Source organism: Ursus arctos, chromosome X (genome assembly GCF_023065955.2).
Source record: "Ursus arctos isolate Adak ecotype North America chromosome X, UrsArc2.0, whole genome shotgun sequence".
In the NCBI taxonomy this organism is placed as follows: Eukaryota; Metazoa; Chordata; class Mammalia; order Carnivora; family Ursidae; genus Ursus; species Ursus arctos.
Genome location: NC_079873.1, coordinates 20,244,798 through 20,257,710, shown reverse-complemented (window position 1 = coordinate 20,257,710; position 12,913 = coordinate 20,244,798). Strand labels below are relative to the sequence as shown.

General features: G+C 55.6%; 1 protein-coding gene across 1 annotated transcript; it reads left to right on the top strand.

Annotated features, from left to right (window-relative positions):
• The first annotated feature begins 419 nt into the window (after positions 1 to 419).
• Positions 420 to 12,680, top strand: ARX (aristaless related homeobox). The gene is made up of 5 exons (XM_048213463.2): positions 420 to 822; positions 2,559 to 3,435; positions 6,055 to 6,100; positions 8,911 to 9,239; positions 11,525 to 12,680. Exons 1-5 carry the CDS (start codon positions 627 to 629, stop codon positions 11,763 to 11,765), a joined length of 1,689 nt encoding a protein of 562 aa, XP_048069420.1. The 5' UTR covers positions 420 to 626; the 3' UTR covers positions 11,766 to 12,680.
• Positions 12,681 to 12,913: the final 233 nt, after the last annotated feature.

Here is a 12,913-nt window from a genome sequence, read left to right as displayed (position 1 = left end):
ACGCGAGCCTCAAGGCCTCGCCTCTAGGAAGCGAGGTCCTCTGGTTGGTGGAAGGGGCGCACTTCGCCCAAGTGGCACCCCACAGGCCTGACATCAGAATGAGCTAGAGCTTTGGGCCAGCCCTGATGGGTTAAAGGGGAATCTACAGGAAGAAGATGGAGAACTTAGAAAATTGTTAGTTAAAAACAAACAAACAACAACAACAAAAATGGTTCGTGCGAGTGCCCGCTGTCCCCTTATCCTCCGGGCCCCCCACCCCGCCGGTCTTTCCGGACTCCAGTCCAGGCTTTGCTCTGAGCCCGCAGCCCGGCACAGCCCGGCCTCTGGAGAGAGCCAATCAGAGGGCGCCTCTCAGCACGTGGAGGAGAGAGACTCCAGAGCTCGCGCCCGCCGCTCACTACACTTGTTACTGCTTGTCCTGAGCGCGGAGAGGGCGAGCTAGGGCTGCGGGCAGGGCGGGAGCCAGCAGCCAGCAACCAAGAGAGGCAGAGAGGCACAGAGATCGCAGTAATATCCATTATAACCAGCCATCTAACCCCACTCCCCAACACACACCCATCCATCCCACCCTCCAGGAGAGGCAGCCAGCGGCCCCGCTCTCTGCGTCCACGGAAAAAGCCCCAGCCATGAGCAATCAGTACCAGGAGGAGGGCTGCTCCGAGAGGCCCGAGTGCAAAAGTAAATCTCCAACTTTGCTCTCCTCCTACTGCATCGACAGCATCCTGGGCCGAAGGAGCCCGTGCAAGATGCGGCTGTTGGGAGCCGCGCAGAGCTTGCCCGCCCCACTGGCCAGCCGCGCGGACCAGGAAAAGGCCGTGCAAGGTAAGGTTGCGCCCGCCAGGCACCTGCAAAGAGCGCTGGGCACTGGTTTGGATGTTTGATGTTGGGGGGCCAGGGGCCTGGGGTTATCAAGCTGGAAATGGAAGAAAGAGAGAGAACAACTCTGAGGCCTGGTGCCTCAAAGAGCGGCAAACATCTCGCCAGGGGCTGTCTCTCCCTTTCTCTCAGCTTCCTGAAGCACAGGCCAAGCTTCGCTTTGGCGGGGGCGGGGGGGGGGATGCTTAGATTTTCGGAATTGGTCTTTAAATCGTTTAAATGCTCCCTTTGGTGGCCTTGGGGGTGCTCTGAAGAGAGGCGACAGGTCAGAAACAGCAGGTGCCGGGTGGACCCTTGTAACAACAACTTGAAGACAAGAACCCCTAAAGCTGTGAATAGGGGTCCCCAGGTAGAGTGAGCCTTGGTCTTTCCTCTTTGGAAGATTTCTTTATATGCGGTGTTCTCTCCACCCCCCCTTTCTTTCTTTTTTTAATTGTAGATTACTTGTGACCTTTTAAACCCAACCTTTGCAGAAAACATCTCCCTGGGATTACCCAAATGCTCCTTATTGTATTTGAAATGTATGAAATGTGCGGCTTCTGGGTGCTATTTTTTTTTCCTCTGCTGTGTTATTTTTAAAAATAGAGTTGAAATATTTAAAAGGTTTTTTTTTCTAAAATTAAAAATTCCAAAACAACCGTCGTTTTGCCCCGAACCTGTTACACTCAAGTTTCTCCTTGAGCTGCCCGCAGAAGTATCACAGGGAAAGAATTGTTGATTTCTTTTAAAATCCGAAAACCAGCGGTCCAGCCGCAGCGCCACTTGGAAGACAGGAGCAGATGGCGGAGAAGGGGCCGTTTAAAATAAAACTGACTTTTTCCTTTTCTTTTTTTAGCCTGCAGTGGCACCTGTGCCAGGCGCTTCCTCGAAGGGAAAGAGCGGCCTGTGCCTCTTGTACCCCCTTCTGCCCCCTCCCAGGCCTTTCCGAGCCCATTTTCTCCAGGACTATTTTTCTTTGCCTTTCTGTGCAAGGAGCCCCCTCCCCCCTCCCGCTGCGGGCTGTTGGGGCATGGCCCGCGCTCAGGGCCACTGGGCTGCTTCCTCAGCCCCCGCAGGGGTCGCCCACGGGCAGCGCCCCTCTCGCTGGCCTGGGCCTGCGTGGCAGAGCCGCGGGTAGAGGTCGTGCGCAAAGTTTTCAGGGTGGTGGTGATTTTTTTTAAAGTTGTTGAATGTTTTTAGATTCTCCCCTGCCCTGAAATGGGGAAGGAAAAAAGAGAGCGCGCAAAGGGAAAGAAAAAGAAAGGAAGAAAGGAGGAGGGGAGTGAGCGGGGAAAGCTCACAAAAAGAGAAAGGAAAGAAGGGGGAGAGGCGAAAGATGAGGAAAGAAAGGGAGAGACGGGTAGGGAAGGAAAGAGAAAAAGAGAAGGAAAAAAATGAAAGGAAGAGAGGGAAAGAAAGGTAAAGGAAGGAAGAAAGGAAATGAAGGGAAGAGTGGGAGAGGGACGGAGGTGGACAGAAGAAAAAAAGAGAAAGAAAGAGAAAGGGAAAGACATAAAGAAAAAGAAAAGGCCAGAAAAGTGGGGAAGGAGGGGAAGGGGGTCCAAGTCCGGATGAGCGCGGGGACGGGGAGGGGGGGGCCGGGGCCTAGGGGCCGAGAGAGCAGTGGTGGGTCGGCTTCGGGCGGCGGCTCTGGCGGGGACGCCCGGCTCGCTAGCGCGCTGACCGCTCTCCCTTGCCCGCAGGCTCCCCCAAAGGCAGCAGCGCCCCGTTCGAGGCTGAGCTGCACCTGCCGCCCAAGCTGCGGCGCCTGTACGGCCCGGGCGGGGGCCGCCTCCTCCAGGGCGCCGCGGCGGCGGCGGCGGCGGCTGCTGCGGCGGCGGCGGCGGCGGCCACGGCCACGGCGGGTCCACGCGGGGAGGCCCCTCCGCCGCCGCCGCCAACCGCGCGGCCTGGGGAGCGGCCAGACGGCGCGGGGGCTGCCGTGGCCGCCGCGGCCGCGGCCGCCGCGGCCTGGGACACGCTCAAGATCAGCCAGGCACCGCAGGTGAGCATCAGCCGCAGCAAGTCGTACCGCGAGAACGGGGCGCCCTTCGTGCCGCCACCGCCCGCGCTGGACGAGCTGAGTGGCCCGGGGGGCGCCGCGCACCCGGACGAGCGCCTCGGCGCGGCCAGCGGCCCGGGTGGCGCCCCGGCGGCGGGTGGCGGTACGGGCGCCGAGGACGACGAGGAAGAGCTGCTGGAGGATGAAGAGGACGAAGACGAGGAAGAAGAGCTGTTGGAGGACGACGAGGAGGAGCTGCTGGAGGACGACGCCCGCGCGCTGCTCAAGGAGCCCCGGCGCTGCGCCGTGGCCGCCACTGGCGCGGTGGCCGCCGCCGCCGCCGCTGCTGTGGCCACTGAGGGCGGGGAGCTATCGCCTAAGGAGGAGCTCCTGCTGCACCCAGAGGACGCTGAGGGCAAGGACGGCGAGGACAGCGTGTGCCTGTCCGCGGGCAGCGATTCGGAGGAGGGGCTGCTGAAGCGCAAACAGCGGCGCTACCGCACCACGTTCACCAGCTACCAGCTGGAGGAACTGGAGCGGGCCTTCCAAAAGACGCACTACCCAGACGTCTTCACCAGGTACGCGAGAGGGGCGGGCGCGGCTGCAGCTGGCGGAGAGCGCAAGCGGGCCCCGGACAGGGAAGGCGGGCGGGCAGGGGCCCCGGGTTCGGGGCAGGGACTTGGCTCCTGGACTCTGCCCAGGTGTGCCCTCCCAACGCACCCACCCCTGCTCGCTGAAAGCTACCCACACCCAACCCCACCCCTACTCCGGGCTTTAAGTTTGGACTGGGATGATTCCTTTCCTTCCCAAAGTCTCTCCAGTTTAATTTTGTTTTCAAGTTACAAGTTTTAGTTAGAGAAAAACGGCCTCTCCAAAGAGTGCCCGAAAGCGCCACCTCGGAGGCACGCGCACGGCAGAGCACAGACGCCGGACCCCAGGCGCTGCCCTCCCGGCCGGGTCCCAGGCCAGGCGCAGGAAGCGCCTCGGGCCCTCGCGGCCAAAGCAAAAACAGGGGCTATTTTTGGCCGCTGTGTGGTGCGCGCTCGCCACCACCGCCTGATGCCCCAGGAGCCGGGTGCGTATCAGTTACGCTGTTCGCTGTTCACAGTGAAGCTGGAGCCCGCGCCTGCGGAGAAGGCCTTTAAAAAGATTCCAGTTCTGTCGTTTGAGGACTTCTGAAATAACGGAAGGAAGTCAGAATCGGGCAGGGTTTGGTATCTGTACATCTGTGGGGCTCCAGCCAGAATCTTCCCGTCTCGTCACTGTCCTCACTTCCCACACACACGTTAAGCCCAGCATTCGTTTATTGTACACGGGTTTACAGGGGTGGGCCAGGATTGCTGGCAGCCTGGCAGGCAATAGACGAAACAGCTGGGGGGGGGGGTTCTCTTTGGACGGCTGTCCAACCAGGGTGTTCCGCCTGGTCACACTCCACTTCCCTCTTGCCTGAGTGTTTTGGGGAAAGAGGTGAGATGACTGGACCCCAGGGCCCCAGCTTTTCATCCAACCTGGGGCGCTGGCCGGCCTGGGGGCCTTCCTCTCCCACCCTAAGGCCGAGGTCTGCTCAGGCGAGGAGCCAGGGTCAGGGCAAACTTCCCTCAGTGGGTAGGAAGAAACGGATGGGTGTCTGCCTGGCGCGGAGCTTGTCAAGCTCGGGCAGCTCCTTCGTTCAAGACGTGTGCAGCTTTTCAATATGCGTTTTAGAAGCGGAAGGCTACCCGCCCGTTTGAACCGGAGGAGGAATCGCTGCTCAGAGCTCAGGAGGCCCGAGCCAACTCTAAAGTGTTGTTGATCTTGCAAGTAATTGCCAAACTCTCTCCTAAGCAGTAATGCAAAAGCGTGGATCTGATGCTGGCAGACAGGGCACTTGGTCATCCCTTGAGCTACAGTTGGTCCTCCCCTATTATCATCTGGTCCCTTCATTATCTTTAAAAAAGAACATAAAATTTAAAATCGGTGTGTGCTATCGACTAGCCAACTGGTCGACCTGCTTTTTGCATTTCTGACACATGTGTATTTCAAAAGAAGAAAATGATGAGGTGTCATTTGGCATCCAGGTCTGCCCTTTTTTAGCTTCTCCAGGGGGAACCATAGTACCTGAAGGGGGCAGCTTCTCTTCGCCAGCCGGTGCCCACCTCTTTCCCACTGGGGGTTATTTAGAGCTCCTTGGCTCTGGCGGGGAGCCAGCCAAAAGTGTGGTTTTAGATTTGCTGGTGCTCACTGCAGCAGGGGGCAACGGAAAGCGCTTGGTGAACCGGTTTTCTCTTCTGGTCCTGAAGTTTCAGGTGTGGACCAGGGGGGGCCTGCTAGCGGTGCAGACCTGGGTCCCAGGCTTGGGCAGCCCTCGATCTTTCATATTAGCGGGGGTAGAGCCAATTATTCTCTCGAGCTCATATTTTCGGTAAACAGGTCGTAAGCCATTTTACAGCATCTTAATGGTTTCCTATTTGCCTTAATTGTCGCAGTAATAACTGCAATGACGGGGTAGGGTTTCAGTTAAATTGACTTCCCCTGAGATGGGCAGGGTTTGTAGTGGGCATTGGAGTCAGGAGGTGCGCAGAATTTTGTTTAATCAAAAAATTACCCCACTGAACTCTTAACAAGCTTAACATATCTCCAGAGGGTAATGGGGAGTATGACCTAAGGGGAGAGGGAGGGAGGGAGGCAGGGGGGATAGAGAGATGGAGGGAAAGGCGAAGAGCTGGAGAGGGAGAGACAGAGAAGAGGGGGAGAGTGGGGGGGAGGCAGAAAAATATTTTCAAGGCAGAAAGACACCAAGGGCAGGAAAAAAAATTTTGGTTGACTATTGAGCTCTTCTCCCATGTAATATTAGGACAGAACAGGTTGCAAGCATTGTGTGCGCGTGTGTTCCTTGTTCAACTCTGGCTTAAGGGAGAGTGAGGGTGAATCCGAGTACCCAGTTAGGCTTATGGACTCAAGAAGCCACCCTTGTCACTCTTGAATATAGTATGATACAATATAATATCCTATATCCAGCAATGGGTTGTATGTTTTTATGTTTTCAGTCAAATAGTAGGCACTTCGGTGGTGAAGGGATTATGACGCCCATCTGTTTGGGGGTGAGGGCAGGCAGCCAGGGGAGACCCTAATGGGGGGCCTGCCAGCAAGGGGAAGGTGGCTGAGAGGGCTTGCCAGAGCCTGCTGTGACCTCCTGTCTGTGTGTCGCTTTCTTATAGGGAGGAACTGGCCATGAGGCTGGATTTGACTGAGGCCCGAGTCCAGGTGAGCATCTCCGCAGAGAGAGAGAGAGAGGGAGGGAGGGGAAAGGGTGGGGAGAAGAGTGGGGGGGGTGGATGGATTGGGGTGGGTTGAGACCCCCTTCATAAGACGAAGAGAAGCAGAATCAGAAAAAACAGACCCAAACACTCGTGCACAAAAAGATGAAAATGTGAAGAGCTGGGAGGTTGGTGGGGAAGGTTTCTGGGTTTGGGAACCTTGAGGAAGGAGTCCAGGATCAGAAGAGGGGTTTCAGGGTCTCTGCACTGCAGTCAGGAGCCGCCTGGTTCCACAGCCCCTGTAGGAAACAATCGGAGGACTGACTTCTCCTGATTGATATAATGGGATGGAGCATGGATTTGGTTGTTAGACAAATCCGCTCAGCTCCAAGCAGGTATTTGGCTGCGATTAAGTCTCCAATCGGGCTTCATAAAAGCCCACTTAGTGCTAGAACAAACAGGGCCATTTGAAGGCAAAATGCTGTTTGATTTCCCCTCCGCCCGCACAAGGAGCTGGCTAATGCTATTTGATTTCCCATTTTTTATAGCAATGAGCCCACATTGATCTAATAGGGAGTGAGTGCAATGCTATTAAAGGTGTTTGCAGCCCCATACCAGAGTGCATTTCCGAACCCAGGCCTCATAACCAAAGAGACGATCAACACTGGGCAGCCCCGATGGCCAACAGAAAACAGATGTCCCTGGGTTAGGAGCTGAGTGAATCACTTTACAGTCAAAATCAAGCGCTGATAAAGCACAATAAATTCCATATGGCTCATTTAATACACAACAGCTTCTTGCATTAGAGGGCTAATGATGAGGCCTGTCCCCTCCTTTCTGTTGACACATTTCTCCATTGTCAAACAGAGATGTGACAGCAACTCCGTATTTTCAGCTCAGGGGAACGAGTCGTGGGAAAGTTAAATAACTTTTAAAAAGAAAGAGAGCGCCCCCTCCCCTTCTCCTCTCTCCCTATTCACTGGAGAAGATGTAATTAAGTGAATATGAATTATTAGAGTCCTTTCGTTTACCTTTGGGGGGCCTCAGAGGTATTAATTCAATAATGAGGAATTGCAGGGGACATCTTGATGATTGCTGTTGAGCCGGGGAGACGATGTGTCTGTAAAAGGTTTCCACGTTCTTTGAGGGCATTCTGCCCCCACTGCCCCCCTCCCCTCCTTTACTCCTTTCACTGCCATCGAAGAGTGGCGGATATTCTCGTCTAGACAGATTTGGATACACAAAAGCTGCCCACCCAGCCTGGTCCCAACTCGTCCTACTTTTTCAGCCTCTGAATTTCCACACTAGAGTGTTTCTTCGATTCACAAATAGATCGTATGAGGGCTGTGGAATCTTACGGATGAGCCCCTTTTCGGCAGAATTTTAAATAATCAACCTCTGTGGATTCTTGATTTCTCTGGCCGTAGGTGGCTGTCTAGAAGTCAAGCCCAGCTTAGATACCAGTGCTAGTAAGACAAGCTCCGGTGTGTATATATGAAAGGCACGGATGTCTTTAAATTAAAAACACACACAAAGTCCCCTGGGATCATTTACATTATATTTTCATATAACTCTGTATAGCCCTGGAGTTCATTCTTAATTTTTAGACTTGTGTGCAGGCACCAACCCAAGCCTAAAAATATTAATGCCTTCGGGGGGCAGGAGCATATCTTATTAGCTGTGGGCGTGATGAGCAGGTCACATCAAAATAATCTCATGCTCCTGGAAGCTATTTTTAGACTATGGTAGCTGCCACATTTCAGGTAAAGGTCTCTACTAAAACTGCTTTCTATTAACAATTAGGAAGATACCTTGTGCTGGAAACCTCCCCCAAGCCTAGAACTGTCTTATTTAAATAACCTATTTAAACCACATCCCGCAAAGATATCAAGGACCTGTTAGCTCTGAAGATGTGTAAAGTCTACAGGTAGCCCGCACTCTGATTTCTGTTTGTCCGGGGATTGCTGCGTGCCTGGGCCTGGCAGTCAGCGCCTTCTGCTAGAACCAGGCCCTGCATAGAGCCCCCGCAGACAGCAGGCCACAGGCCCCATATTTCCTTTCCCGGAGAACTGCCCCCCTACAATGTATGCTTGTTTGCTGGGGCAAACCCAGCTTTTCCCTCCCTCCCAGCTTTCCCCAAGCCCCAGAATCCAGCTTATACTCTTAGGTGTTCAAGAAATATTTCTGGAAAGAATAAATGAACCGCCTCCTCGAGGTCCCCTTTTCAACACAGCAGGGATTTTGCCAGCTCTGGGGTAAACCTGAAATCGGCGGAAACCGCTGATAAGCTGCAGAGAGCCAATCTGTGTTCATCTCTGGGTGGCTGCCCACTGCCAGGAGTCACTGTCCAAGGCGAGCTTTCACAGGCTTTATTTTATTCATTCCACACAACAGCCTTGTGAGTCAACTTTGATTATCACCATTTTACAGATTAGAAAACTGAGGTTGAGAGAGGTTTAAGCGATGTGGCTAAAGATGCACCGTAAGCATGTGGCAGCGGAGACGTTTAAACCTCAGCTTCCCCATCTCTAAACACTCGGGACCACTTTCTTCCAAACTGGAAAGGAACTAGGCTATTTGAGATATGCGCTGGAAAGGCTTTGCTTGCCCCGCGTTTCCTGCTGGCTTTAAGTCTGGGCTCCTTCTCGCCACCCTTTGGCCCCCAGAGGTGTCTCGGAATAACCTGAGGCCAGAGAGGGGCGAGTGGGCGCCGGCCTGGGTGGAAAGGAGGAAGGGCCCGCAGCACTGAGGGGGGCGGGGAGGAGGCTGGGGCGCGCCCCCGAGCGCCCGCCGACCCCGGCTCTCTCCGCCTTGCAGGTCTGGTTCCAGAACCGTCGGGCCAAGTGGCGCAAGCGGGAGAAGGCGGGCGCGCAGACCCATCCTCCCGGGCTGCCCTTCCCCGGGCCGCTCTCGGCCACCCACCCGCTGAGCCCCTACCTGGACGCCAGCCCCTTTCCTCCGCACCACCCAGCGCTCGACTCGGCCTGGACGGCCGCCGCCGCCGCCGCCGCCGCCGCCTTCCCGAGCCTACCTCCGCCTCCGGGCTCGGCCAGCCTGCCGCCCAGCGGGGCGCCGCTGGGCCTGAGCACTTTCCTCGGAGCCGCTGTGTTCCGACACCCGGCCTTCATCAGCCCTGCGTTCGGCAGGTAACGCGCGGCCTCGGGGAGTCTGTCTGTCTGTCTGTCTCTCTCATACACACACAGAGGCTGGGGTCAGGGAGGAGGCCGGAGACAGGAGACAGGCAGCGGCTACACACATCTTCGCCCTTTGGCCAACCCTCAGAGATTTAGCCAAAGAAAATACTCTCTAATTTTGCCTCAAACAGTGTGGATCTCGAAGGGAATGACTTGGGACTGAGCAGTAAAGGGGAGGGCGGTGGCAGTAACAACAACCGTGACAACTGGGAGTGTTCAGTGAAAGCTGTAAAAGTACCAGGTGAAGGCAGCAACCAGTTGCTCAGGCCATAGGTGGTATGTGTGTAACCGTGTACAGGTGTAGCCCACAGAGCTGGGATGGCTCTTCACATTTTGCAAAAATCCTTCCCCGTGCTCCAAAGCCTGGCAGAGGAACACAGCTCTGGTTTCCACAGGAGCCCTGGAACCCCCGGCCCTCTGGGTGCAAAGAATTCTTTCTTCTTCCCCTGACTCTAACTTCCCTGTCACTCAAGTGACCCGCTGCCAACCATACCCCCATATGTGCAACCCCCGGACCCTCACGGCGGCACAAGACAACGAAATAAAAGAAACAGTTCATCGTATATTATAATTCCCTTTCTTTAAATGAACATCGAGTGATGAAATAAAAAGTCTGTATAATCACCCAGACAAAGAAACAAAGGAGGGATGTATTAAGTTGGAAAGTGCAGTGAAAATAAAACTGAATGCAGCTTCAATGATCTCTCTTCGGGAGAACAAAGAAATAATAGATTCATCCAACTGCGCAGCCACTTAACAAAAATCATCTTAGAGAAAGTTTCAAAAAAAAGACACTAAGGAAAAGTAGTTTCATGTAACAAACCGATAAACAGCGAGTGCACTGAAGCGTAGTTAGTGACTCAGTTTACCTATGATACCAGGACATCTTACACCCCCTCCAGGCCACACTTTATTATTTTTTTCTGGGAAAACAACTTTAAGTCCTGTGTCCCTCGAACCGCCCCCCCCCCCTTTTCCTTCCGACAAGTGCCTTGTAAAAGCTGGCAAACTGCGGCTGGAGTACCAGACCTCGAGATTTGGAGAGGCTGCAAGAGGAGTACAAGGGGGATGGCAGGAGGGATGGAGGGCGGCTTGGAAAAGGCAGGAGGCTCTCCTCGAACCCTAGTGGGCTCATTTCTAATCGTGGAAACCCCGAGCCGGCCCTGCGGGAGTTCGGAGCCAGAACCCTGGGGCGGGGGGAGGGGACATGAGGGAGGTTTGGGGGTGGTAGTGTCAGGTGGCCAGGGGTGGCTCTGGCCTCAGCTGCAGGTCCGCTGTGCTGTGCGAAGGGGGTGGAGGCGCCGCGAGAAGCAATCCCGGCGCCGCCTGGAGTTGGTGGCACGGAATGGGATCCCAGGCTTGGGGTCTCAGGCTTGCGCGTCGTCGTGCACCGCGCGCGCGGGGGTCGCGGGTTCGGGGGCTCTCTGGGGCAAAAGGCTGCAGGACGCAGGGAAGGCGATGGGGAAAGAGTGTCGCTGCGCCGGGGCGCGGGGCGGCTGGCGGGTCAGAGAGGCCTGCCGAGCGGAAATCAACAGGCGGGCGCCCCCCACCCCCACCTCGCGGTCATTGACTGGGCACTGGCCGCTCAGGCTGGCGCGGGAGGGTGGCCGTGTCAGCGGGAAGGCCGGTAAACCGGGCCAGCTTTTCCGGGGCAAAAGGAGTCCCCCCCCCCCCCCCGCCGAGAAGGCGCCCTAGGGAGAGGACAAAGTCTGTGGCATAGGTCTTGAGCAGTTTTGATCCCACCTTCTTCCTTCTTTCTCTTTTTTTACTCCTCCCTCTCTCTCTCTTCTCCTTTTTCTCTTTGTCTTTCTTCTCCCTCCTGGCACTTGGAGCTCCCGGTCTAAGAATACACCCCCTTCTTATGCGAAAGCACACAATCCAGGCAGTTGGGCCGTTGGGTTTTGGGCCACAGGACCTGCCTCTGCCCTGGCTCTGGTCCCTTCAGGATACCCGACTCCTTGCCCCCCCCCCCCCCCCCGCCACGCACACCGTCGGTTCCCTGCTCTAGCAAAGCCCTCTCAGAGCACGCTAGCCTCCCACCCGTGCTCCCACCTGCTCCCCAGCTCGTGGCCCACCCGAGCCCCGCGACTCCGGGCTTCTTGCGGCGGCGCGCGTCTGCACCCTTGTGTGGCCCTCTGCTCTCGCGGTGAGAGGCGGCGGGAAACGCTGCCCTCCCCCTCCCCCGGCGCCGCGCTCAGCTCCCGAGGCCGTGACCGCGCTGTTTGCTCTCCCTGCAGGCTCTTTTCCACCATGGCCCCCCTGACCAGCGCGTCGACCGCGGCCGCGCTCCTGAGACAGCCCACGCCGGCCGTGGAAGGCGCGGTGGCGTCGGGCGCGCTGGCCGACCCGGCCACCGCGGCCGCAGACAGACGCGCCTCTAGCATAGCGGCGCTGAGGCTCAAGGCCAAGGAGCACGCCGCGCAGCTCACGCAGCTCAACATCCTGCCGGGCACCAGCACGGGCAAGGAGGTGTGCTAAAGGCTGCCCTCCACCCTGGCGCCCCGGGCGCACCCCGAAAGGTCACCTCACTCAGCACCACTCAAGACCAAATGGAAACAGAGGACCAGCACACTCCTGAGACGGCACTGAGAGAGCGCAGCCGCCTTCGCAGCAGCCTGGATGCGGGCAAGGCAGCCCCTGGCGCTACCGGACGTGGCACCTCCTCGGCTGGCTGTCCACCCGCCCCTGCCCCTGCCCCCGCCACTGCCAATCTCGCTCCCACTCGAACGTCCATTCTCTCCCGTTCTTACTTCGCTGAAAATATCATATCGGGGAGGTTTTCTCTCCAAGACGCCTGGTATTGAAGTTAAAAAATTTAAAAACCCAACCTCTCTTCCTCCTGGCACCCCACTTAGCTTTTTTTTTTTTTAAACAGCATTTTGGCGCTCTAAGTTGATCTCCCCAGCGTGGGCCCCGGTGTGAAGCCAGGGCCAGGGAAGCGAATGCCAATCTGTAAGATAGCTAACAGTGCACTTAACAAAAAGGGGCGTCTTGTTCTTGTTCTCTTCTTTATCATACACCAACCAAGGTTTTTATATCAAACCAAAGGGAAATACTCTGCTAGAATATGGACTGTTGAAGTCACCAAACTGTGATTATTGATTCTGTACATACCATTGTTATTAAAAAAAAAAAGAACAGAGCTTTGTATATTTGAAATGTTATAACGCAATTGCACTCAGCGTGGTATGGTAAAAGTTTGTCCTCTTGTAGATTCTTACTGTGTTGTAGATATGGTAGGGTTCCTAGACAAATATTTATGTACTCAAGCCCTTTATTTAACTTATTAACTGTAGAGGCTTCTGAAACCTTCAAGATAAAGGCAATGGTACAGTACTTTTGTGTAATGTGTAATTGTTATCACTTTTCCTTGCTATCTAGTGGAGAAGTGTCACGCTCAAAATAAAAAAAAAATTATATGTTTAACAAAAGGAAGTGTGAATGCTCTGTGCAGGCGCTGTGGGGTCAGCAGACGGGGGGCCCCCCAGAGGCCAGGGGTGGGCTCTGGCGCCCGGGCACCTCCTCGGTTTATCTGCAAGCGCGTTTTCCTGGCAGAGGCCCCAGGTCTGAACATCCTCAAAGGGATTCGGGTTTCCTCCATAAGTTAGGAATGCCGCCGCAGCGCT

Coding starts and splice junctions, on each gene's coding strand:
- ARX (XM_048213463.2), top strand. CDS start 627: ATGAGCAATCAGTACCAGGAGGAGGGCTGCTCCGAGAGGCCCGAGTGC. Junction 6,101..8,910: donor TGACTGAGGCCCGAGTCCAG/GTGAGCATCTCC, acceptor TCCGCCTTGCAG/GTCTGGTTCCAGAACCGTCG. Junction 9,240..11,524: donor ATCAGCCCTGCGTTCGGCAG/GTAACGCGCGGC, acceptor CTCTCCCTGCAG/GCTCTTTTCCACCATGGCCC.